This window comes from Eucalyptus grandis, chromosome 7 (assembly GCF_016545825.1).
Source record: "Eucalyptus grandis isolate ANBG69807.140 chromosome 7, ASM1654582v1, whole genome shotgun sequence".
NCBI classification, from domain to species: Eukaryota; Viridiplantae; Streptophyta; class Magnoliopsida; order Myrtales; family Myrtaceae; genus Eucalyptus; species Eucalyptus grandis.
In genome coordinates this window covers 20,383,725-20,407,719 of record NC_052618.1, presented here as the reverse complement: position 1 = coordinate 20,407,719, position 23,995 = coordinate 20,383,725, and the positions used below count along the sequence as shown (strand labels likewise).

The following is a 23,995-nucleotide window of genomic DNA, read 5'->3' as shown; positions in this document are numbered from 1 at the left end:
TTATACCTTCTTTCTCAATGCATTATTTTCCTGAAGGAAGAGACTGATCTTCTTGTGAAGCTCTATGTTTTCCTGATGCATCACATTTCCCTGGAATGAATTAAGCTTATGTGAGTCACTTGATAGTTGATAACCGTACTATTGGAATACAGTCGTTAGGTTGTTGAAACCTTTAGGTTCAGCTCTTTTATGTCAGCAGAGAAAATTCCCTCCTGCAGAGAAAGAATTACCAGAATTATTCCTCAGATAAAGTGAGCTTGTGTCGTCTTTTCCTGGATCTGGTGGTAATACATAAACAATGTTTGAGAGTTTGAGGCAGATATTCAGCTACTACCTTATTGGCACGGATGCTTTTTAGGCTTTGCTCTAGTTGGTTTTCTAGATTATGCAGATCTTTGATGCTGAGGCCAGAGAGTTGTTCTCCCATCAATTGCCTGTGTGTATCAGATTGAAGAGAAGAAATCATGCTCAGACTTGAGAACTTATCAATTTCCTGCCACATTTTGAAGACCTTCTTATGTCTCTAGATACTTGACATTCTGATAGCATATCATATCAAAAGGAATCCAACACCCTTTCCAATTTTTTAGTTGAGTGAATGGACATTTTTCTAATGTATAATTTGCCGCATTTTCAAATCTAGAAGCCATCGTAATGAGTTACTTTAGCAATTCCGAAAGGACTTTACTGATTATATCAATGAAACTAGTCTATTTTAAAGTCTTGGACACAGTATAGCCTCCCAAGGTTGTACAAGCTTGAGGAAGCTTTCTGGATTTCTTTTTGTTGGCAGCTCAGCTAAAATAACTGAGAAAGTATACCCCAAAATATGATAGTTTCTGGATTTCTTTGTCCTTGGAGCTCATCCAAAATAACTAGAATTATATAGTTGATCAGATAGTTTCAAAATGAATCCCTGATGTTATTGTCCCCTCTACAATAAAAAACTTGTTGGGCCTAATCCACAAATGCATTCTGGATGGACTAAGAAGATCCATTTGGTCGCAGCAGGTAACACTTTATGCTAGTTTTGCCAGGACAGTAGTAGCTCTCTTGAACCATTTACATATCAAGTAGATAGAATATGGTCGATTATGCTTAGTGATTATAAGAGAAGTTGCTGTCTTCTTTGGTTACGAAATAATTACTGTGCTGCACTATCGACTCTGGGCTTCATCTGCTCTACACAAGTATTCTTAATGCATGTGATTGAGAAGATGAAATATATATTTTGTTCTCTCCTCAGACATGGATAAGTATTACCAAAAACAGACAAGTTTTTCGCACAAGTGAATTCTTTGACACCATGGCAATTTGTACTTTTGAAACTGAATCTTGATATTCCTCAATCTACAAGATGAAAATTCTAACAGATGCTAACATTTGGAACAGAATTTTAATTCAGATAAGCATTCTATATATCATTTAGTGAGATAACTGGAAGAGTCCTCAATCCCTTTGGAAGTCCACTTCTACACCATTCATGTTCATTCTCCAAAGACTCATGACCAAGTGGAAGATTACTGTACCTGTGGTGCTCTTGCAGGTGCTGCAGCTGTTGTCTTAAGCTTTCGACCTTTCTTTGGCAATGCTGGTAACATCATAGAAGTAGCACGACAGAAAAGCTAATGAATGGGAAAGCATTGGTGTGGTGCATGTCATACAATGTGAAAGTTCTGAAAGCGTTACATGGATTTCCATGGCCATAATGACTGATGAGGACTGATGGAACAGATGATCCTAAGACTGAGTAGACAAGTACAACTGCAGGCAGGGTCTGTAAGGAAAGAACCTGCATATGATATTTTTCTAATGGATGTGTTGGGGATATTTTACTCGTAAGTAGAAGTTTGAAGCATTATTTAAGTATACAGAAGTGAGCATTCCTTCATCGAATCCTGATTAAATTAACTACAGTAGTTTCTACCAATTGAATTTGGTGTTTGATCAGTGAAGCATTTGCAGCAAGTAGGCTTCTCAAAGCAAGTACGTTGGAAAAATGTGCAACCTTGCAGATAAAAGTTGGCCTGCACTAGCTGTTGATCTGTTGTAGATTATAATATGTGTTGCATTGTTTCATAGTTTCTCTTTCCGTAGTTCTATCCACATGCACCTTTCTGGTGCAACCTGCAAGTGCACTTGCACTGTGCTCTTCCACATGGATTTCACCTGTAGAAATGCATCGTGAACTAGTCCATTAGCTCATGGATCTAATCACTCTGTTCTTGAATTAGCCTGTGCAGAGGATATGCATCATCTTGAATGAGGCAACATGTGCCTTGCTCAACCAACCCTGAGACAGCCCGTAGTTGCCCGCTCACAACCCTCTTGGAGTGCACATGGCCTCCCAAACACTCCAACGCCCCAAGCCCCACATAGAGTAGGAGAGATATATTGAGTGGTCTGCCCACTCCCAAAGGTCACCACCACCTTGATTTCTCCTTTTGGGGCTTAGCTCACATGGATTGGGTGAGGTTGTAACAAATGATATCAAAGTAAGGCACCGGCCGAAGTGCAGGATTTATCATACCTCCCTCGATGGTTTTGGGCTTAATGGGTTGAACTCTATGGGCCGGCGTTGATGTTGGCGTTATTGCTATATGCAGGGAAGGAGGTTGTAAGACTACGAGGGTCGTACAAAGAGTGAGAGAGGGATTGCACTGATGCATTATTAGCAGCCTAAATCTACAGTCACCACGAATTTGAGTAACACTTTGAAGGATTTGGCTCATGTGGTTCCAGCCGCTTTGTTACAAATAGCCTGTGCATTAGAGGACTTGGACACCATTGGCTCGCGCTGCCAAGCTTTATTCTGTTTAGCGCGTCCCTGCCCGGCCATGAGTAGGTAGCCCAGCCTTCCCCTTTGCACCAGTCAGTCATTGCCAGTGCTACGCTTCACTCTTGAACGACTTCTCTGCTTGCCGATGTCTAGTCCTAAGACTTGCACTTAATGCTCTAGCGGCACACCTTGCACTTAAGCATGTCCTAGAAAATGTCATAGCGTGGTTCATGTAATGATGTAGTCCGGTCCCCTTGTTGTTCAAACCCAAGCCCCTAAAAGGATTATTAAAATGGTGGCCGTTGGAGTTGGGTTATTTCCTTAAGAATCAAGCTATAAGTCCTCTTCCATTAGAAGTGAGATTGGAGTGTCACAAACTTCCTAATTTAGCACTGATGTGATTGTCAATTTCGGCTCTTTAACCAAACACCAGAAATAATTACATAGGATCTACAAGTGGCATGTAGATTCAAGAGGTGACTCTAACCATGTAACACTTTGCTCCAAACAGGTTCTGGAGGTCCTACATGCTCCTAGTTCAAGCACTTCCTACAAGTGTGTTGCTTGATATCTATGAGAATTTGGTGGGAACACTACCAATTGTTTTAAAATCTTAAGTTGTTAAATAAAGAGGTGATTTACTATTTAAATATTCTAATACTCCCTCTTATGCTCAATTTGGTCTTTTTACGTAGTATTAAGTGTGTAAATTTAATCAGAGAGATAAATAGAATCTAGAAATATTCGAACTCAAGACTTCTAATTCTGATACTATGTGAGAATTTGGTGACACTACTATCAACTATTTTAAAAGTTTAAGTTAGTAAATGAAAGTATGGTTTATTATTTAAATATTTTTAAAATACCTTTTTATAACAAGCCAGTCTGGTTCATATGGACCAAGCCCCAAAAAATAAATACTCAAGGAGTGACCTCAGGTTTCGTAAAATCAAGCCATAAGTCTTCTCACATCCTATGTGAGGTTGGGGCACTACAGTTCAAGCCCCAACTTTGAAGAATGGTGAGATGACCTTAATCAAGGGTAAAATGAGGAAAGCCCATTTGAGGATCTCTGGAATTTTGGAACAATGTTCATGAAATCCTCTAGTGAGAAGATGTGAGTGCAGGATGGATACATAGTTTAATAATGGCAGGAGAAAGCCTATAAGTACATGGAACAAATGATAAGGAGAAAGTTGGAGTACTTAAACCCTACATAAGACTCGAGTCAAAAGAGTGCACAATGACACATTAGGATAAATAAAGCCAACCTCACTTAGTGGGAGAAGACCTAGATTTTGTTGTCGGTTGTTGTTGCTAGTTCCTGGCTTGGGACAATGACAACACGAGTACTTGAGCATTTGTCCGTTTTATACTCAAGCACCCAAACTTATTTTTTAAACAAGTAACCTGGGCCCCACTGTGTAATATCCTTCGCTTTGGACACTGAGTCCTCACGGTTTTAAAACGTGTCAAACAGATTAGAGGAATTTAGGCCTTATAAACTAGCCCCAGAACTCCCCCCTAAGCGATGTGGGACAGGAGATGCGCTGTGACAGCCCGAATTTTCATAAATTGTTTTCGATTAAATAAATCGGGCCTTTCATCGAAACGCTAATAGTGCTATTCTCGAGCTGATCACTCACGAGATAACCGGACTATCCGGGAAACAAGTAGGGAATCTAAATGCAATTGCACTTGAGAATTCGACCAAGAATCGATCTGCTCAACCGAGTTGATCCGCAAGGGTCATTACGACACCGTCGAGATCGATCGAAATCAAGATAGGTCGATTCGACGAGATAAGTGATCAAATTGTGGGTGATTCCACTTGATTGAAAAAATTCTCATCGATCGGCACTAAATTGATTTTCTGTCGTTTTGGTACCCGGTGCCCGTAATTGAAACCTTGAGATTTTCACGACAACTGAGAGTTGCTAATGTGTCGAAGATGTACTTTGTGACTCGAGATAAATCGATCACGGGTCAATTGCACCAAAATTCCTAAAAGTTATCCGGTAGACTAGGTCACGCTAAAAGCGCGCCGGATTGAAAATAACCGCAAATTTGAACCCGATTTCAAAAAAAATTGAAAGTTCCGAGGTGTCACAACTCGTTTAACGTCGACTCACTCTCCGAGGAATTTTCAGAGATTCCGGGATTTTTGCGGAAAATTGATTCGGACGTTACGGAAAATCAGCGGAAATTCAGATGGGCTAAATTGATGGAAATTGAGATTTCTAAACTGAGCCTATGAGTGTCGGGGAATTATGGAAAATCATTTGAGATTTTTCTTCATTGAAATCGGATATCAATTTGGGAGATTGAGCAAGGAAGTTGAATTTAATTGGTGAAATTCGGAATTGGAGAAAAGGCAGAAAATTTGGACTTCAAACTTTGGATTAATTGGTGGAAATTATGGGGGAAAGTAATAGGAGACAAAGTAATAAATTAAGGGGATAGGGATTGTTGACTCTTCCGCGCGGTTGCTTCCTCGGCAATCTCGGCCAGCTGCTTCACGTCACTTTCATCATTCCCTTGAAGCTTATCCCAATTTCCCCACCGCATGCAGCTCAGCTGAAGTCCTCTGTCTCTGCTTTCTTTCGATTTTCTTATTCGAAGCTCCTTCCTTCATCCCCTTCGAGCTAGCTGCCGCATCCTGTGTCGTCTCCAGGCCCGGTCAACCGCCAGCAAAGAAGACCGACTCAGCTTTCTTCAATTCAGCGCCCATGTCTCCAGTTGCTATAGCTCAACACCACCGAAGACCTAGGCCCACGCGTCTTCAATTTTGCCGAGCTACCACCATCTGAAGAAGCCCCCACCAGCTTCTCCACCGAAACAGTTTCGGTCTTGCCGCGCTGCCATCTCCGAAGCCCACCGAAGTCAGCTGAGTTCCTGCTTTGTTGACTCCTTGAAGCCCACAATCCACCGAAGACACCAGCAGCTTCGGTCTTCATGACTGCAGCTCGTGCTCGTGCTTCTCCACGTCTTCTCCACGCACCAAGCTCGCTCAAGCCACGAAACTGCTTCAGCGATCTTTTCCCCCTGCTGTAGCTCCCACGTTGACGCTTGCTGCTCCGCTTCTTTCCTCTTCGCCAGCAAGCTGTCCGTGTGGTCTTCTCCAGCGTCCATTTCCTGGGCTCGTGGATCAGCCCAGCGAAGCCAGCGAATTTTGGTCAGCAGTTGGGCCCGTCCAAGAAACCAGAGAAGCCCATTTTGTTTAACCCAGCAAAGCCCAAATGATTCAGGCTCAGGCCCAATTCCATTGCAAGCTTAAGGCCCACTTGAATTCAAGCTCAACTCAGCCTTTCCAAGCCCGCCCAAGAACTGAAGCCCAAGTCCACCGAAGTTCAGCCCGCGAATCAAGTGAAGCCCAGCCCAAGTTGGAAACAAATCTCAGATTTGGGCTGAGATTTGTTGGGCCCGTTTTAGGCCCGGTCCGAGAGTTCGCCGACGCCGCCGAAAATTAAGGTTTCGGCCGCCGTCGCGTCGTCGTCGCGATGAACCGGTTTTCGCGATACACCGGTGAGTTTATACTCTAAACTCTGCTTAGTAGGTTAATGACGTTTAAGGGGTGTTTAGATTTATTTTATTAGGAATTAGGTGGTTAGTTAGATTAAATTAGAAATTGAATTATTTAATTGAGCATGTTAGGTGGTTAGCATGGTTTAGCTAAGGCCTAAATAAATTGTGCTATTTATCTAGTAGGGTTCGGGAATTTTTCCGAGTCCGTATTGGTTATTAATTTAATGATTTAGGCCTAGGTTAGTATTTTTAGAATTGAAATTGATTTATTTAATTAATTTCAGTAATTATTTAATTATTAATTATTTTTCCGGAAATTAGGCCGAGATGGCCTATGACCAGAATTTCGTGCTGATTGCAATGGTGTGGTTAATTTCTGCAATTGAGTGTTAAATTATGCAAATTGAGTGTTGATTTGATTTTTGGTATTTAATTCCAAAAATTGTGAATTTCAATATTTATTCAGAAAATCCCGTGTCGGGTTTTGATACCGAAAATGGTTTTTTGTACTATATGAAATAGTGGGATTTCAAAAAGGATGAATATCAATTTTTCTGGATCAAGTTGACCGTGTACCCACACACGAGTAATTTCATGTGAATTTCTAATACGAAGAAAAAGGCCAAGCTCACCATTTTAATTGAAGCATTTGAGTGCAATGCACGGTGCCTTGGGCCATATTTGAGTGATCGTGTGATGGCTATGAGAAATCGTCCGGGCTGTTGAGCTGGACGTTATCCCTATGTGGGATACCCCGGACAACGGGAAGCCGGTCGCAGCTTGATTCGGACCCTATGCTCCTTCGGGAAAGCCGTCGATAAAGAGACGTGCCGCGCTCCATGGGGAGGCGATGCCTGGCAATGCCAGAAGACCGCCGAACTGAGAGTAGGCCGTGCTATATGCCGAGATCAAAACTAAGAACGCATGATTAATTGAGTGTGGCGTTTCAATTACTGGAGCTTATTTGTTGCTCATGCTCTCGTGTTGTCTGTGAGATAAATTGTACTGACCTGCAGGGTGGATCTGAGACGAGGTAAGTCTCCTTGATTGTGTGATTGCGTGCTTAGGACGCTTCTTGCGTATTTCCCTCCTAATTGGGGTTTAGAGCTTAGACTCGCCGAGATGATATCTCACCCCGTTGTGGGACAACATTTTCGGGGTCGTCGAGTGGAGGACCCGGAGCCGAGAGGAGGTGATTGGAAGCGTAGGTCGCTTAGGACCGCTTCTTTTTGGAAGGCCGTCTTTTTGTAGTCTTTGGCCATGGACTTGTTCATGACTCGGTGTATATAAAAAGCATGTTTGGGTGTGAATCTATTATCCTGCCTTTCTATCCCGAGATGATTACTGTCAGGGGATTTCTTTTCGCTTCCGTATGTGCAATAAAATGGAAAGGGTCGGCGACTCGTCCTGGGAAGTCGCAAATTTTTAGAGACGAGGTAGGGATGGGCACGCGCTCGGGGTCCGGGGCGTGACATCCCCCTTTTGTGGTATCAGAGCGAAGTTTGTATTTGGAGTGATAAGGTGCGATGGGTTCTTGGGATAGTTAGTAGGAATGGCTTTTATATTATGCTGATGCATGTGACTGATAGCTGTCTGGTAAATTGATTGTGAAATCACTCAGTTTCTAATTCAGTATGGAATTGGAAACAGGTGTTGTAGATTGTCTACAGCATGAGTGATCAGGAGCCGAGAACTCCTAGGCAGAGGACCTTATCCTCAGTGACTCGGGCTAGAACGCCTGCAAGAGGCAGTACCCGAGGCGGTCGAGGTAGAGCGCAAGCTGAGGCTAGCGCGAGTGGTGTAGCACCACCACCAGTCCCGCCGGTTGATGCCGGGGTAGCAGCCCCTGGTGATCCCAGATTCGAAGGGATCATGCAGGTGCTCCAGACTGTTGGTAATCTGATGGGGCAGCAGGCCCAGAACCAAGCTGCCGCAGCCGCTGCCGCACAAGCTGAAGTTCCAGAAGGGAATGTAGTTGCAAACAGACCGATTCATAAGCTCGTTGAGCATTTCCTAAAGTTGCAACCACCAAAGTTCACCGGGACAGGAGATCCCGAGGCTGCGACCCGTTGGATCGAAGGACTGGAAAAAGCATTTGAGCTACTGAAGTGCTCTGAAGAAGAGAAGGTTACCCTTGCCGTGTATCAGATGCAGGAAGTTGCAAGTACTTGGTGGAAAGCCACCAGGAGAGAAGTATTCCCGGAAGGCGTAGTCCCAGAGTGGAACGTCTTCGTTAGAGCATTCAATAACAAGTACTTCTCCAGCTGTGCCAAGCAATTAAAGATGGCGGAATTTCTGCACCTCCGTCAAGGTTCAATGACTGTGGACCAGTACGAGGCAAAGTTTGCCGAGCTTTCACAGTATGCTCCTAGGTTGATCCAGGATCCCGAGGAGAAGGCAATGAGGTTTATAGATGGCCTCCGACCAGAACTGAAAGATCCACTGGTGCCATTTGATATAAAGAACTACAATGAGCTGTATGGACGAGCTCAGCTGATTGAGAAAAATTTGAATGAACGAGCTGCCGCATCTGGATCGCGGTTTAATTCGAACCAAGATAGAAATCGGTTTGGGAAAAGACCGATGACTGGAGGAAGATACCCTGTTCCGCTCAATAGGAAGGGTGGAGTAGGAAAATCAACATGGAGACAGAATGGTGCCTGTCGCTTCTGCGGAAAGCGACATGGGTCAGCCCCGTGCCCCTCTAGGCCGGGTGCTTGTTTTGAGTGTGGCCAACAGGGTCACATGGCTAAAAATTGTCCCAGAAGACCGATGGGACCGCCACAGTTGCCGCCACCGCCACAGATGAATCAGAACCGAGGACTACCGCCACCGATTGTACAGCAGGGTGGACTACTTAGGCCTCCAGCTCAAGGAAGAACTTATGCGATCACAAGAGGACAGGCGGAGGATGCGCCTAATGTGATTGCAGGTACTATTTCACTGAACAACCATGCTGCTTATGCTTTATTTGACCCTGGTGCAACTCATTCATTTATAGCTGAGCGGTATGTTAAGTTGGTAGGATTAATTCCTGAGTTGTTGAAATCAGTGATTAGTATATCGACACCATTGAAGGATAATGTGTTAGCTACAGTGGGTTGTCTTGGTTGCATGTTAGCGATTGGTGAGCGAGAGGGGAAGATTGACTTGATAGTCCTAGCCATGTATGACTTTGACCTAATAATTGGCATGGACTGGCTCACCAAACAACGAGCTAAGCTAGACTGTTATCGCAAGACGATCCAGTTTAACCCGTTAGAGGGTGAAAGTTTCGAGTTTATAGGGAGTCGAGGAGGACCCTCGATTTCCCTAATCTCGTCACTAGAGGCAACCCGGTTGTTAGATGAGGGTTGCCAAGCTTATCTAGCGACTGTCGTGGACACGACAGTTGAGGAGCTGAAAATCGAAGACATCGCAGTGGTTCAGGAATTTCCAGATGTATTCCCGAAAGAATTGCCAGGTCTACCGCCAGAAAGAGAAATAGAGTTTATGATTGAGTTAGCCCCCGGGACAGAGCCAATCTCTAAGGCTCCTTACCGGATGGCTTTATCAGAATTGAAAGAACTGAAGGTGCAAATGCAGGAATTATTGGATAAGGGATTCATACGTCCCAGTGCATCACCTTGGGGAGCACCAGTTCTGTTCGTGAAAAAGAAAGATGGTTCATTGCGCCTGTGCATTGACTATCGACAACTCAATCAAGTGACGATCAAGAACAAGTATCCACTTCCGAGGATTGATGACTTGTTTGATCAACTGCAAGGAGCGTCGATATTTTCGAAAATCGACCTGAGGACGGGATATCATCAGTTGAGAATCAGAAAAGAAGACATTCCAAAGTCAGCATTTCGTACTCGGTACGGCCATTATGAGTTCACGGTCATGCCATTTGGATTGACGAACGCCCCAGCTGCTTTTATGGATCTAATGAACCGAGTTTTCAAGGAATACTTGGATCAATTCGTGATCGTGTTCATTGAAGATATTCTGGTGTATTCTAAAAGTCCAGAGGAGCATAAAGGACATTTGAGATTGGTACTGCAGACTCTAAGGACTCATGAGCTGTATGCTAAATTCAGCAAGTGCGAGTTTTCGTTGACTCGTGTTGCTTTCTTGGGTCACGTGATTTCAGGAGAAGGAATCTCCGTGGACCCAAGCAAGATAGAAGCAGTGATCAATTGGCCAAGACCGACAACAGTGACAGAAATCAGAAGTTTTCTGGGTTTAGCAGGGTATTACAGACGGTTTGTGGAAGGTTTCTCATCGTTAGCCTCACCTCTAACAAAGCTCACGAAGAAAAACGAGAAGTTCATATGGACAGATAAGTGCGAGCGTAGTTTTCAAGAGCTGAAAGAAAAGCTGACTACCGCACCGGTATTGACGATTCCATCTGGTCCTGGAGGATTCGAGATCTATAGTGATGCGTCTTTCAGAGGATTGGGTTGCGTGTTGATGCAACATGGCAGAGTGGTTGCATATGCTTCCCGCCAGTTGAGACCTCATGAGCTAAATTACCCGACGCATGACTTAGAACTCGCAGCCATCATATTTGCATTGAAGATTTGGAGGCACTACTTGTGCGGGGAAAAGTTTCAAATCTTCACTGACCATCAGAGTCTCAAGTATTTGTTCTCTCAGAAGGAGTTGAACATGAGACAGCGCCGATGGATGGAACTGTTGAAGGACTATGACTGTGATATTTTGTATCATCCTGGAAAAGCGAACAAGGTCGCCGATGCACTGAGTCGAAAGTCCTCAGTTGCACAGATGGTACTTAAGGAATGGACTTTAATCGAGAAGGCTAGAGATTCGGTTTTCAAATTTGAGGTAGGCCACCTTTCAAATCTTATGGCCACCCTCAGAATTGAGCCGGAAGTGCAAGTCAGAATCAAGATGCTTCAGTCAACAGATCCGGTTATTCAGAAGATCCTGCAAGAGGATACCGATAAAAGAAAAGCTGACTTTCAAATTTCTGAGGACGGAACGTTGAGGTTCCAAGGACGTTTGGTTGTACCTGACGATGTAGAGCTTAGAGAAGAAATTTTATCTGAAGCACATCGTAGCAGTTATAGCATTCATCCTGGAAGCACTAAAATGTATCAGAATCTGCGTCAACATTATTGGTGGTCTGGTATGAAGGCGGACATCGCCAAGCATGTCGCCAAATGTCTGACCTGTCAGCAAGTAAAGGCACAACATTGTAAGCCGGGAGGACTTTTGCAACCTCTCGCGATCCCAGAATGGAAATGGGAGCACATCACGATGGACTTCGTGACTGGACTACCAAGGAGTCAAAGAGGAAATGATTCAATTTGGGTAGTGGTCGACAGGCTAACAAAGTCGGCTCACTTCATTGCAATACGAAAGGACTTGAGTCTGGATAGACACGCAGACCTGTATGTGCGTCAGGTGGTTCGTATGCATGGAGTGCCGGTTACGATAACTTCAGATAGAGACCCGAGGTTTACTGCTGCTTTTTGGAAGAGCTTGCAGAGTGCTTTAGGTACAAAGCTGCAGTACAGTACGGCCTATCATCCACAGACGGATGGCCAGTCTGAGAGGACTATTCAAACTCTCGAGGACATGCTGAGAGCTTGCGTAATAGACTTCAAAGGAAGTTGGGAAGATCAACTTCACTTAGTGGAGTTTGCCTACAATAACAGTTATCAGCAGAGTATTCAGATGGCTCCTTTCGAAGCGTTGTATGGCCGAGTGTGCAGAACACCAGTGTGTTGGGATGAAGTTGGGGAAAGGAAGATAACAGGCCCAGAGTTGATTCAGCAGTCAGTAGATGCCGTGGCAGTGATTAGAGGCAGATTAAAGACAGCGCAGAAGCGAGCAGAAAAGTTATGCAGATAAGCGTCGAAGGTCTTTAGAGTTCCAAGTTGGTGATCACGTTTTTCTGAAAGTGTCACCAATGAGAGGAACTTCGCGCTTTGGTAAGAAAGGCAAACTGAGTCCGAGGTACGTAGGTCCGTTTGAGATTCTTGAAAGAATCGGGAACCTAGCGTATCGTCTTGCATTGCCGCCAAGATTGGCGCAAGTGCATGACGTCTTTCACGTGTCGATGTTAAGGAAGTACGAGCTCGACTCGACCCACGTGCTCAATTTTGAGGAATTGGACGTGGATGACCGTGTGTCATACGTGGAAAGCCCGGTTCAGATTGTCGATCGCAAAGAGCAAGTTCTGCGTACAAAGACCATTCCGTTGGTCAAAGTGGTCTGGCAACACCACGGTACAGAAGGAGCGACATGGGAGACTGAGGAGTCAATGAGAGAATTGTACCCCCACCTTTTTGATCAAGTATTGTAATAGGTTTAAATTTCGAGGACGAAATTTTTATAAGAGGGGAAGAGTTGTGACAGCCTGAATTTTCATAATTTGTTTTCGATTAAATAAATCGGGCCTTTCATCGAAACGCTAATAGTGCTATTCTCTGAGCTGATCACTCACGAGATAACTGGACTATCCGGGGAAACAAGTAGGGAATCTAAATGCAATTGCACTTGAGAATTCGACCAAGAATCGATCTCAACCGTGTTGATCTTTGCAAGGGTCATTACGGCACCGTCGAGAGATCGATCGAAATCAAAGATAGCTCGATTTGATTGAGATATGTGATCAAATTATGGGTGATTCCACTTGATTGAAAAATTCTCATCGATCGGCACTAAATTGATTTTTGTCGTTTTGGTACCCGGTGCCCGTAATTGAAACCTTGAGATTTTCACGACAACTGAGAGTTGCTAATGGTCGAAGATGTACTTTGTGACTCGAGATAAATCGATCACAGGTCAATTGCACCAAAAATTCCTAAAAGTTATCCGGTAGACTAGGTCACGCTAAAAGCGCGCCGGATTGAAAATAACCGCAAATTTGAACCCGATTTCAGAAATTGAAAGTTTCGAGGTGTCACAAGCTATTTTAGGAACGTCGACTCACTCTCCGAGAAATTTTCAGAGATTCCGGGATTTTTGGAGAAAATCGATACGGACGTTGCGGAAAATCAGTGGAAATTCAGATGGGCTAAATTGATGGAAATTGAGATTTCTAAACTGAGCCTATGAGTGTCGGGGAATTATGGAAAATCATTTGAGATTTTTCTTCATTGAAATCGGATATCAATTTGGGAGATTGAGCAAGGAAATTGAATTTAATTGGTGAAATTCGGAATTGGAGAAAAGGCAGAAAATTTGGACTTCAAACTTTGGATTAATTGGTGGAAATTATGGGGAAAGTAATAGGAGACAAAGTAATAAATTAAGGGGATAGGGATTGTTGACTCTTCCGCACGGTTGCTTCCTCGGCAATCTCGGCCAGCTGCTTCACGTCACTTTCATCATTCCCTTGAAGCTTATCCCAATTTCCCCACCGCATGCAGCTCAGCTGAAGTCCTCTGTCTCTGCTTTCTTTCGAATTTCTTATTCGAAGCTCCTTCCTTCATCCCCTTCGAGCTAGCTGCCGCATCCTGTGTCGTCTCCAGGCCCGGTCAACCGCCAGCAAAGAAGACCGACTCAGCTTTCTTCAATTCAGCGCCCATGTCTCCAGTTGCTACAGCTCAACACCACCGAAGACCTAGGCCCACGCGTCTTCAATTTTGCCGAGCTACCACCATCTGAAGAAGCCCCCACCAGCTTCTCCACCGAAACAGTTTCGGTCTTGCCGCGCTGCCATCTCCGAAGCCCACCGAAGTCAGCTGAGTTCCTGCTTTGTTGACTCCTTGAAGCCCACAATCCACCGAAGACACCAGCAGCTTCGGTCTTCATGACTGCAGCTCGTGCTCGTGCTTCTCCACGTCTTCTCCACGCACCAAGCTCGCTCAAGCCACGAAACTGCTTCAGCGATCTTTTCCCCCTGCTGTAGCTCCCACGTTGACGCTTGCTGCTCCGCTTCTTTCCTCTTCGCCAGCAAGCTGTCCGTGTGGTCTTCTCCAGCGTCCATTTCCTGGGCTCGTGGATCAGCCCAGCGAAGCCAGCGAATTTTGGTCAGCAGTTGGGCCCGTCCAGAAACCAGAGAAGGCCATTTTGCAACCCAGCAAAGCCCAAATGATTCAGGCTCAGGCCCAATTCCATTGCAAGCTTTTTGAAGGCCCACTTGGCCCAATTCAAGCTCAACTCAGCCTTTCCAAGCCCAGCCATTTTGGGCCCAAGTCCACCGAGAAGTTCAGCCCGCGAATCAAGTGAAGCCCAGCCCAAGTTGGAAACAAATCTCAGATTTGGGCTGAGATTTGTTGGGCTAAGTTTTAGGCCCGGTCCGAGAGTTCGCCGACGCCGCCGAAAATTAAGGTTTCGGCCGCCGTCGCGTCGTTGTCGCGGTGAACCGGTTTTCGCGATACACCGGTGAGTTTATACTCTAAACTCTGCTTAGTAGGTTAATGACGTTTAAGGGGTGTTAGATTTATTTTATTAGGAATTAGGTGGTTAGTTAGATTAAATTAGAAATTGAATTATTTAATTGAGCATGTTAGGTGGTTAGCATGGTTTAGCTAAGGCCTAAATAAATTGTGCTATTTATCTAGTAGGGTTCGGGAATTTTTCCGAGTCCGTATTGGTTATTAATTTAATGATTTAGGCCTAGGTTATTATTTGTAGAATTTAAATTGATTTATTTAATTAATTTCAGTAATTATTTAATTATTAATTATTTTTCCGGAAATTAGGCCGAGATAGTCGGTGACCGGAATTTCGTGCCGATTGCAATGGTGTGGTTAATTTATGCAATTGAGTGTTAAATTATGCAAATTGAGTGCTGATTTGATTTTTGGTATTTAATTCCAAAATTGTGAATTTCAAATATTTATTCAGAAAATCCTGTGTGTCGGGTTTTGATACCGAAAATGGTTTTTAGTACTATATGAAATAGTGGGGTTTCAAAAATAGGAATATCAATTTTTCTGGATCAAGTTGACCGTGTACCCACACACGAGTATTTTCATGGATGTTTTTAATACGAAGAAAAGGCCAGGCTCACCATTTTAATTGAAGCATTTGAGTGCAATGCACGGTGCCCAGGCCATATTTGAGTGATCGTGTGATGGTTATGAGAAATCGTCCCGGGCTGTTGAGCTGGCGTTATCCTTATTTGGGATACCCCATGGACAACGGGAAGCCGGTCGCAGTTGATTCTGGACCCTATGCTCCTTCGGGAAAGCCGTCTGATAAAGAGACGTGCCGCGCTCCATGGGGGGAGGCGATGCCTGGCAATGCCAGAAGACCGCCGAACTGAGAGTAGGCCGTGCTATATGCCGAGATCAAATCTAAGAACGCATGATTAATTGAGTGTGCATTTCAATTATTGGAGCTTATTTGTTGCTCATGCTCTCGTGTTGTCTATGAGATAAATTGTACTGACCTGCAGGGTGGATCTGAGACGAGGTAAGTCTCCTTGATTGTGTGATTGCGTGCTTAGGACGCTTCTTGGCGTATTTCCCTCCTAATTGGGGTTTAGAGCTTAGACTTGCTGAGATGATATCTCACCCCGTTGTGGGACAACATTTTCGGGGTCGTCGAGTGGAGGACCCGGAGCCGAGAGGAGGTGATCGGAAGCGTAGGTCGGTTAGGACCGCTTCTTTTTTGGAAGGCCATCTTTTTGTAGTCTTTGGCCATGGACCCGTGTTCATGACTCGGTGTATATATAAAAGCATGTTTGTGTGTGAATCTATTATCCTGCCTTTCTATCCCGAGATGATTACTGTCAGGGGATTTCTTTTCGCTTCCGCATGTGCAATAAAATGGAAAGGGTCGGCGACTCGTCCTGGGAAGTCGCAAATTTTTATCGACCAGATAGGGATGGGCACGCGCTCGGGGTCCGGGGCATGACATGCGCCTCCGCGCTTGGGCCGTCACATTTTACATGTGAGTCGATATGAGACCTCCCTCTAGTAATGGTCATATAATGCAATTTTAATAGGTTCGCCTACGTAGAAAAATGGTAAACCCAATTGGTATCAGCTCAATTATGACATTTTTCATTTAGGTGTTGGGTGATGAGGAGAGAGAGAGAGAGAATACTGACTTGGACAATCTTGGCCATTCAATGTGACTCTGTTGAAATGATGTCAATATAAGAGGCCAACATCATACACCAATGTAGACAATTAATGGCTATCTACCGGCATCAGTGTCCAATTTGGCATTTTCTATTCAAAATTTTAATGAAGGTCTCACATTGACCCATATTGGACAAGTTGAGGTATTTGATTGAATAATCAATTGTAAAACAAGCAAAAGCTCAAGTATTTGGGGAATCATTACCCCTTTTATATGCTATTGCTTCTAATACGTCCTTGGCACTTATTGACCCCGATTGAAGTGCAATTGCAATAGATTGATTGCTTCAGCTACCACACAATGACCTGATAAACCTCACTTACTTTAGCATTAGTTTTATGCACGCATAATTCACTTGTATAAAAGGATAGATGATAAGGTGGGTAAGCATTTCTTTACTTTAGTCTCTCTAGCTTATTGAGAGTAATGATATTCTCAAACATGGGATCATTAGCAATATTTTCTACGAATCTTCATGAATTTCCTGTATCCAGATGATTGCTTGAACGCAAAGAATTTTGTTTCTCTTGAGGCTAGGTAAAGGAGAATTTTCCTTCGCTCAGGCTAGGTAAAGGATAATTTCCTTCGCTCAACTTTTGCTTATCCTTTCAACTTGTTGAGCCACCAGAGGCTCCTTTGCATCTTTGGCATACTTTTTTCTGAAACTTCTGACTTGACTCTGCAAATGCAAAGGCAAGGACGTTAGCGTTACTTAGCCGGTTGCAAGTGGGATATAACTAAAAGCTAGTGATCCATCACTGGGTGGTAAGGCGGTTAGTTACCAGTACCTTTCACTCAACTTTGAGGTGCTGATGCTCCATACGTTTGGTCAGATTAGAGAAGCAGGGTCATTGTTGCCCATTTGAGCATTGAAAGCAATTTCCATCGTCATTGACATTATGTCATTCCTCCGCTATGTAGATTTTTTCCTTAGTTTCATACCTAGTTGGTCAATAGAGTGATCTAGTGAGCTTGAAAATATATGGAAACTTCACCTGGATTTGTCAAGTTAATAGCACTGAGAATGACTTGTATATCATTAAGCCCATATTAGTCAAAGTCAGAGGTTCTTAATGAGAGTTTCCTCTGTCAGAGAGCTTCTTTGTAGCTTTGATGCTATTTCCCAAAAAGTTACCTTGTCCACTTCCTTGGTTGTTCCTGAAGGTGTCCTGCGGTGCTTTGCATCTGAGTAAGCACACGGGATTTAGCTGAAATTTTTGGGAACTTCATATAATGCTGGTCTTTCTAGAGAATGAAGAGCTTTGAATGGTATGGTCACATATAACAATCCTCCATATCCTTCTTATGTTTGTGAGAAGCTTATTTGAGGAAAATGCTAGACTTATATCACATGAAAGATCTCGTTTGAGCAACATGGTACACTTAGGTCACATGAAATTAGAAGAGCTTGTTCCGATCTCCGGTCCCTTTAGTCAATGGAACTTTACTTTCAAGCATAAAGCAAAGGCTTCTGTCCATCTCCAAAAGAGTTATCTAATGGTTCTCTCGATGCCACATAGCATAGTTGCTTGAGGGAGTATAAATCACATTCTATACAACTATTGACAGCTGATTGGCCTATGGATACATATTTGTCTTCCCTTGCTTGCTTAATCCATTGAAGTCCTCCATTACTAGACTTCAGATGAAATGGTCTTCGACATTCTCTGATGACTCCTGCTTCACTGCCCTTGCAGTTAATCTTTTTTGTACTTTTCTTGTTTGTCATCTATGCTATGCTTAGGCGTTTTGGTTAGATATTAAGTCTTGGAGCCATGCATTATGGAGATGTCGCCACTATGCACGAATTGGTTGATGAAGAATCCTGCCTGAAGTTTCTTAGCTTGAATAATGGCTTTCAAGTGGGTTAATCCAATTCTCTCTTCTACCCAAACAATCAGACTCCATGTCTATTAAATAGGTTTAGTTTTAACAAATTCTGGTCATCATCATTAAAATAAGTATTAATATGGTGAAAAGGTTACGTAAATAAACAACAAAGGCAGATTGAGATGTTATTTGGTAGTACACCGTGGTTAACACTTTTTAAAGAACACTAATATGATTAGCTTGTGTGGAACTATTTTTAGGGCCCTGGCCAAATATATCTCCAATCCTTGCAGCAAGTGTCATTTTTCTGCTACATTAGTTGCTATGTTCTTCTAACAAAAGCTTTATTTTAAACTGCATTGCACAAAAATTCTATTTCTGGGATAGGCAAAGTTCTGTACGCAGCTGATCTTCAGCTTCAATGCTAAAACATGTCAAATTAGTTACGGCATTTTTCATGCATTTTTTGCTTGATCATATGATAAAGAGAAACATTTTGACATTGAAGTAAAGTATCATGCAGGTGAAGTTTTACAGCTTGAGTATGAAATTACTAATGGAATGACAGTTTTCACGGGATGATTATGCCATTTTAGTGTAAAATGAGTATTTCGAAAGTGAAAGACATCTGACATTTCTGTGCAAACTTTGTAGAAAAAAGAGGTGGTATTTTCAGATTCTTACCTTGATTTCTGAAGCTGGATTACGTAGTTGGTAGCCTTCCCCCCTCAACTGCTTGTAACGTTCCAGCACCGACTGCATACTGCGAAATCGAACTTTCAGATATTGACTAATATGTTTCGTTGTTATAGGACTTTGTGGTATTACTTCCAAAATTGTAAAATGAATGCAGAAGCAAGTTGAGGTACATCTGCATAGTGCAAATGGGTAAATCCCCTAATGTCAACCCGAAGTCAACTTGTGAATTATCTATTGAAAGTTGTTACCTTATTACTGAAATCACCATAGAAGCGTGAGACCTGGTGGATGTTACCTATGGTTGTACCCATCAAGGTCCGTCATCTCAGGGCACCATCCGATTCTTTTGGATATTTAAATTTCAAGAAGAAGACTACTGACAAACATGCAAAGTGGTGTCCGTGTTGTCCATTTTTGGATTAATTTAACGTTTCATTGAATTTCAAATTGGGAGAATAGAATGTCGTAACAGATGGTTGAGCTATCCCTATTTCTAATTATGTTGAGTACTCATGTTATGAGCTTTGAAGAGCTAAAAAATGAGTGCCACATTTATCGTTACTGTCACAAGAAGAAGCAAGTGTAGAAGTTCTGCCTTCCAGTTGCAACGGTTGTTGTCTATTTGAAGATAATTTCCTATGTAGTCCAGAAGGTTCTTTATGCAAATACATAATCAGAGAATTTTTGGACATTTTAACGGGATAAAAACAATGAATCTGATGGCCGATAATGTAACAAGACCTGAGCAAATTGTTGAGTATATTAGTCTTGTTAATTTAGCTAGGGGAACTCAAAGAACACAGGTTTGATTGAATCCACTACATGCATTCAGCAAATACCAGAAGCACCTTTGATTCATTTCTAATGGATTTTATCTTAGGGACTTCAGTAGCCAAGAAAGGGTATGACTCTCAATCTTTTTGTGGTGGATTGATCGTTAGAAAGAAGAATGACATACTCCATTCCCTGTTATAAGTCATATGATACAACAGATATCGTGGATTTCTTCTTTTCAAAAGTTGTTAGGCTGCATGGTATTCCGACTTGCTGATAAAGATGGGAAACTCATAAGCCATCGTTGGACTTTGGGGAGGAGATTCAACATTCAATTGGGATATTCTACTTTTCACCTTTGAACATATGCTTAGACAGAAATGGTTAACCCAAGTCCGGTTATCTGATATGGGATTTCTCATTGGAGATAACAAGAAGGGTTTGGATTTTCAGGAAGGAGGCTTGTACACGTTCATTTGAAGCGCAAGAGGTTTCCTAAGGGCGAATGTGATGAACTTAAGTTGATGAAGTTTGGACAGACTAAAGCATCGAAGAAAATCTTACTTATTCCATACAGCTGCTATTCGAGTTGCATACAGATCAGCCTAATTACAATGTTTCTGACTTACATGATTCTGTGAGGTTTGACAGAAAGGTTGCTGCAGTTGAAGATCAAGTTAGTCAACTGCTGAAGAACCTTGAAGACGCCATTGAAGATGTGTTAAACGTTAAAGAAGTGAGACGACTTTATAAGGGAAATCTACAAGTGAAAACATTTAGTTTTTTGTTAAAACTCTCACCATCGAGCTTGATTTTATTTATTATGGCCCATTTGATGCAGAAGCATAGTCATATAGTGTTCTGAGCGTTTTTCTTCTCTATTTAATCTTTCCTTATTTTGTTAGGATCAATGAGCGGTCATGTGATAGTCACGTGACTTTTGTTGAGGCTGAATGGTTCTTTATCTGTAATTGAGGATTGAGATCGTCTTATGTTTGAAATCTTGTATAAATAGGGCTTTGATCCACTTTTTCTGTCTAGATTTTCTCTAAATCCCAAAATATGAAAAATGTTACTTATACATGATGGACTATCATCAAATTTAATTTTTGACTGGTAGCAGAGTAATGTATTTTAATATCTCCAAGCCCTTTATTTTCCTCTCCAATTGTCAATTTCCATGATTCCATATTAAGGCACATCTAGCGTATGCATAGGTGGAATATCCTTGCATTTGAATATTGAACCATACCTTTTTAATAGTTTGAGCTTTTAGATTAGTCATTAACAATGTAAATAGCAAAACAAGTCCCTATTTTCATTTTTATTTTCAAATTTATCCCCACCTTTCAATCTTATCAAAATAAATTTATATTTGTTGAGATTGCATTAAATCTATCAACCTCCCACAAGTAAACTCTCTCGATCCAAAAGATCCATTACTTATGCTTTTTACCCTTTTAGCATTATATAATGTCAACTTTGTCACTAAGGCTATGTTTTCATTAAAAGAAAACCTAGTTTTGTAATATTTCTTCATATAAAATCAAATAAACATTTTCAATATATGAAAATGACCGATATCACGCCAGATATATCTTCTCCCTTGAATTATGTCTTTTACTTTACCTTTTCTTTTTGTTTGCTCAAAAACTTCCTATAATAGAGTTTATGGCCTTATCTAACATATTTCTTTTATAGTCCTATACTAATTTCCATTGAAAGTTTATGTTGTGCTTGTATAGCACGTATCTAGATGCATTTCTGTTTCAGTGTAATGAAACTAATTTTAATTTTATTTCCTGTATCATTTATTTATAAAAAATGATGGTTATTGACGTCTAACATGGTCCAATCATCTATATTTCTATTCTCATATGTTCATAGTACAAGTTCGATATGAAACTAGTAAAATCAACTAATCCAAAGATAATCCTATCTTATTACAGTATTCAGGCATTTTTCTATGTGTCACGCATACATTTTATCTTTCTCATGCTTAAATATTTGTAGAAGAGATAGTCTTACTTGCTTAAAGGGGAGAAATGTAAAATCAATTTCTACTCGTCCTAATCTCTCTAGATAGTTACTTTGGAATCTAAATCTATAAAATCACAAAGAAAATTCTCATCATTCCATACTTATTAGCTTAACACGCAAAGAAATTAATGGGTAAAGGTTGGGTATGGTCAAGCCACTTAACGCAATGAAACACCAAAATTTTGCCCATTTTTATATTGATATATGTGTTGAATCTTTTCTCATGTAATTAATTTATCTACTGTATTTATCTGTAAGTGTTAATGGTATGATAAATCGTAGTTTCTGGATCGGATCGTATGACTTAGCCATTGATAGCACAAAACACTAACACCATGTGAATCTGTGAAGTTCTTTTGGAAATGACACTGACGAGTTTGTGACATCTTTTTCAATTTGCTTGATATTGGATGTTTTGTGCATGAATTTCTTCTCTTCATAGCAAATTTTCATTTAGTGATAACACTGACATTGACATCAAGAGATACATGTTGAATAAATATGTTCATAACTACCGACCAGTTTTCACCACCGCTTTCACCATATTTCAAGTTCAGTTATTTGAATGTTGATTTGCTTTTGAATGGACCTTATTTTAGGGTTTTCTTCTTATACACTATATTAACCTAATTTAGTAAATCATTAGAGTCAAACTGAACAAAAATTGAGTCATTGTTATATATATAATTTGTTGTCGTCAATATGTATTCATCTTTTGGTGAGGATCAATTTCAAGCATGTACTTGCAATATCTTTTGGTTATCTTTATGAGAAATAAATCTCAAAGTATTATGTATCTTTGAGATTTTGATTAAAACCGTTTTGAAAGGAGCCAACTTTTCCCTAAACAATTCTAGCCCATATATCTGACTACTTCATAAGACCCACTTCTTATTAGAGCTGCCAAAATGGAGATACTGAGATTATTGTAGGTCTATTGTATTAAATAAGGAAAACAAACGAATGAACATAAACCAAAATAAACAGCAAAAAATACAAAATTGAATTAAGAATAAAAGAAACATTGTCCTGCTTTCAGGCAGTATGTACGAGAGGCATGCATATGTAAATGGAGAAGTAAAAAATCCAAGGGTCATGACAACAGAAGATTCCTCTAACTTTGGCTGATCCCTATGCACATCGACACATGTTATCACTATAATATTTAGGTATCATAGCCAAGACTCAAGAGGTCAAAGCCCAATATGATGTTGAAAAAGAACTGAAGCCAATAATCAGTGAAAAGCATTGAGTATAGCATAGAGGAGACTTGACTTTGAGGGAAGAAAAAAGAGCTAGGGATCTAACCTAGAGCTGGTGAAATCGTAAAGCTTTCCAGTGGAAGAGAAGACAATAACTCCCACCTCAGCATCGCAAAGTATGGAAAGCTCCCTCGCCTTCTTGAGCAACCCATTTCTTCTCTTTGAAAAAGTGACTTGCCTACTCGTGGAGTTGTCGATTCTCCTTATTGCAATCTTTCCTCTTCCCATCTCTCACCACCTTCTCCTTTAAAATTTAGGGTTTCTTACCCTCTTTATCTATTAAATTTACGATTAAGTTCTGGTTAAATCACCAGTCCCTCATGATATCACACATAAAAAAAACTTAACGTATTTCACCACTCAAACAAGAGGAATGAAAGTTATGATTCTAGCTCAAGAACACAAGGCATTCGCATATTAATGAGAAAAAATATATATAGTAACAGCAGATGTGATCGAAATATGAAATAATGAAAAGTAGAAAGATGAATATAGCAAGACGAAGAATAAGAAAGAGAAAAAGCCTCACTTGCTGTAAGCCGTGATTGAATGGACTACAGAAACAATGCTTGGTGTTTCTCTGGATGGGGTTTCAAATTAGAAAGGAACTGATGTTCTTTTCCCCTCAATGGCAAGTTGAAAACCTCGTATTTGAAGGAAAAAGGGAAAGGCGGAGCAGATTCTCTTCGTCCAATGAAAGGTCAGCTCTATTCCCCAAAACAGAAAAGAATTGGGTCTCTCGCCAACCGGTGGATGGACACTCGCGCGAGTACGACTTAACTGAAACTCTACGTCTCAAGGCACTGACACTCCCGAGAAAGCCTTTGAGGAAGAGAGACAGATCAGCTAAGGACAGATGTCAGTCCACTAAGGAGAGTAGCACTCGATTTGTACTCGAGAGGAAAGACAGCAGAGCAAACCTAGTATTCTCATACAGTTGGCTTGAGATTCTTGGGTAGCATGTGGACAGCGCCGTTGTCGTATCCATCGTTGACACGTTGTTTATTGTTTTAATCTATTTCGTACACCCTAA

General features: G+C 41.6%; 1 protein-coding gene across 1 annotated transcript; it reads right to left on the bottom strand.

Moving 5' to 3' along the window:
- Positions 1–23,190, bottom strand: LOC104452941 (MADS-box transcription factor 27-like). The gene is made up of 6 exons (XM_018876902.2): positions 23,009–23,190; positions 18,872–18,950; positions 1,530–1,591; positions 335–434; positions 171–212; positions 1–90 (listed from the first exon to the last, which is right to left on the bottom strand). Exons 1-6 carry the CDS (start codon positions 23,188–23,190, stop codon positions 1–3), a joined length of 555 nt encoding a protein of 184 aa, XP_018732447.2.
- Positions 23,191–23,995: the final 805 nt, after the last annotated feature.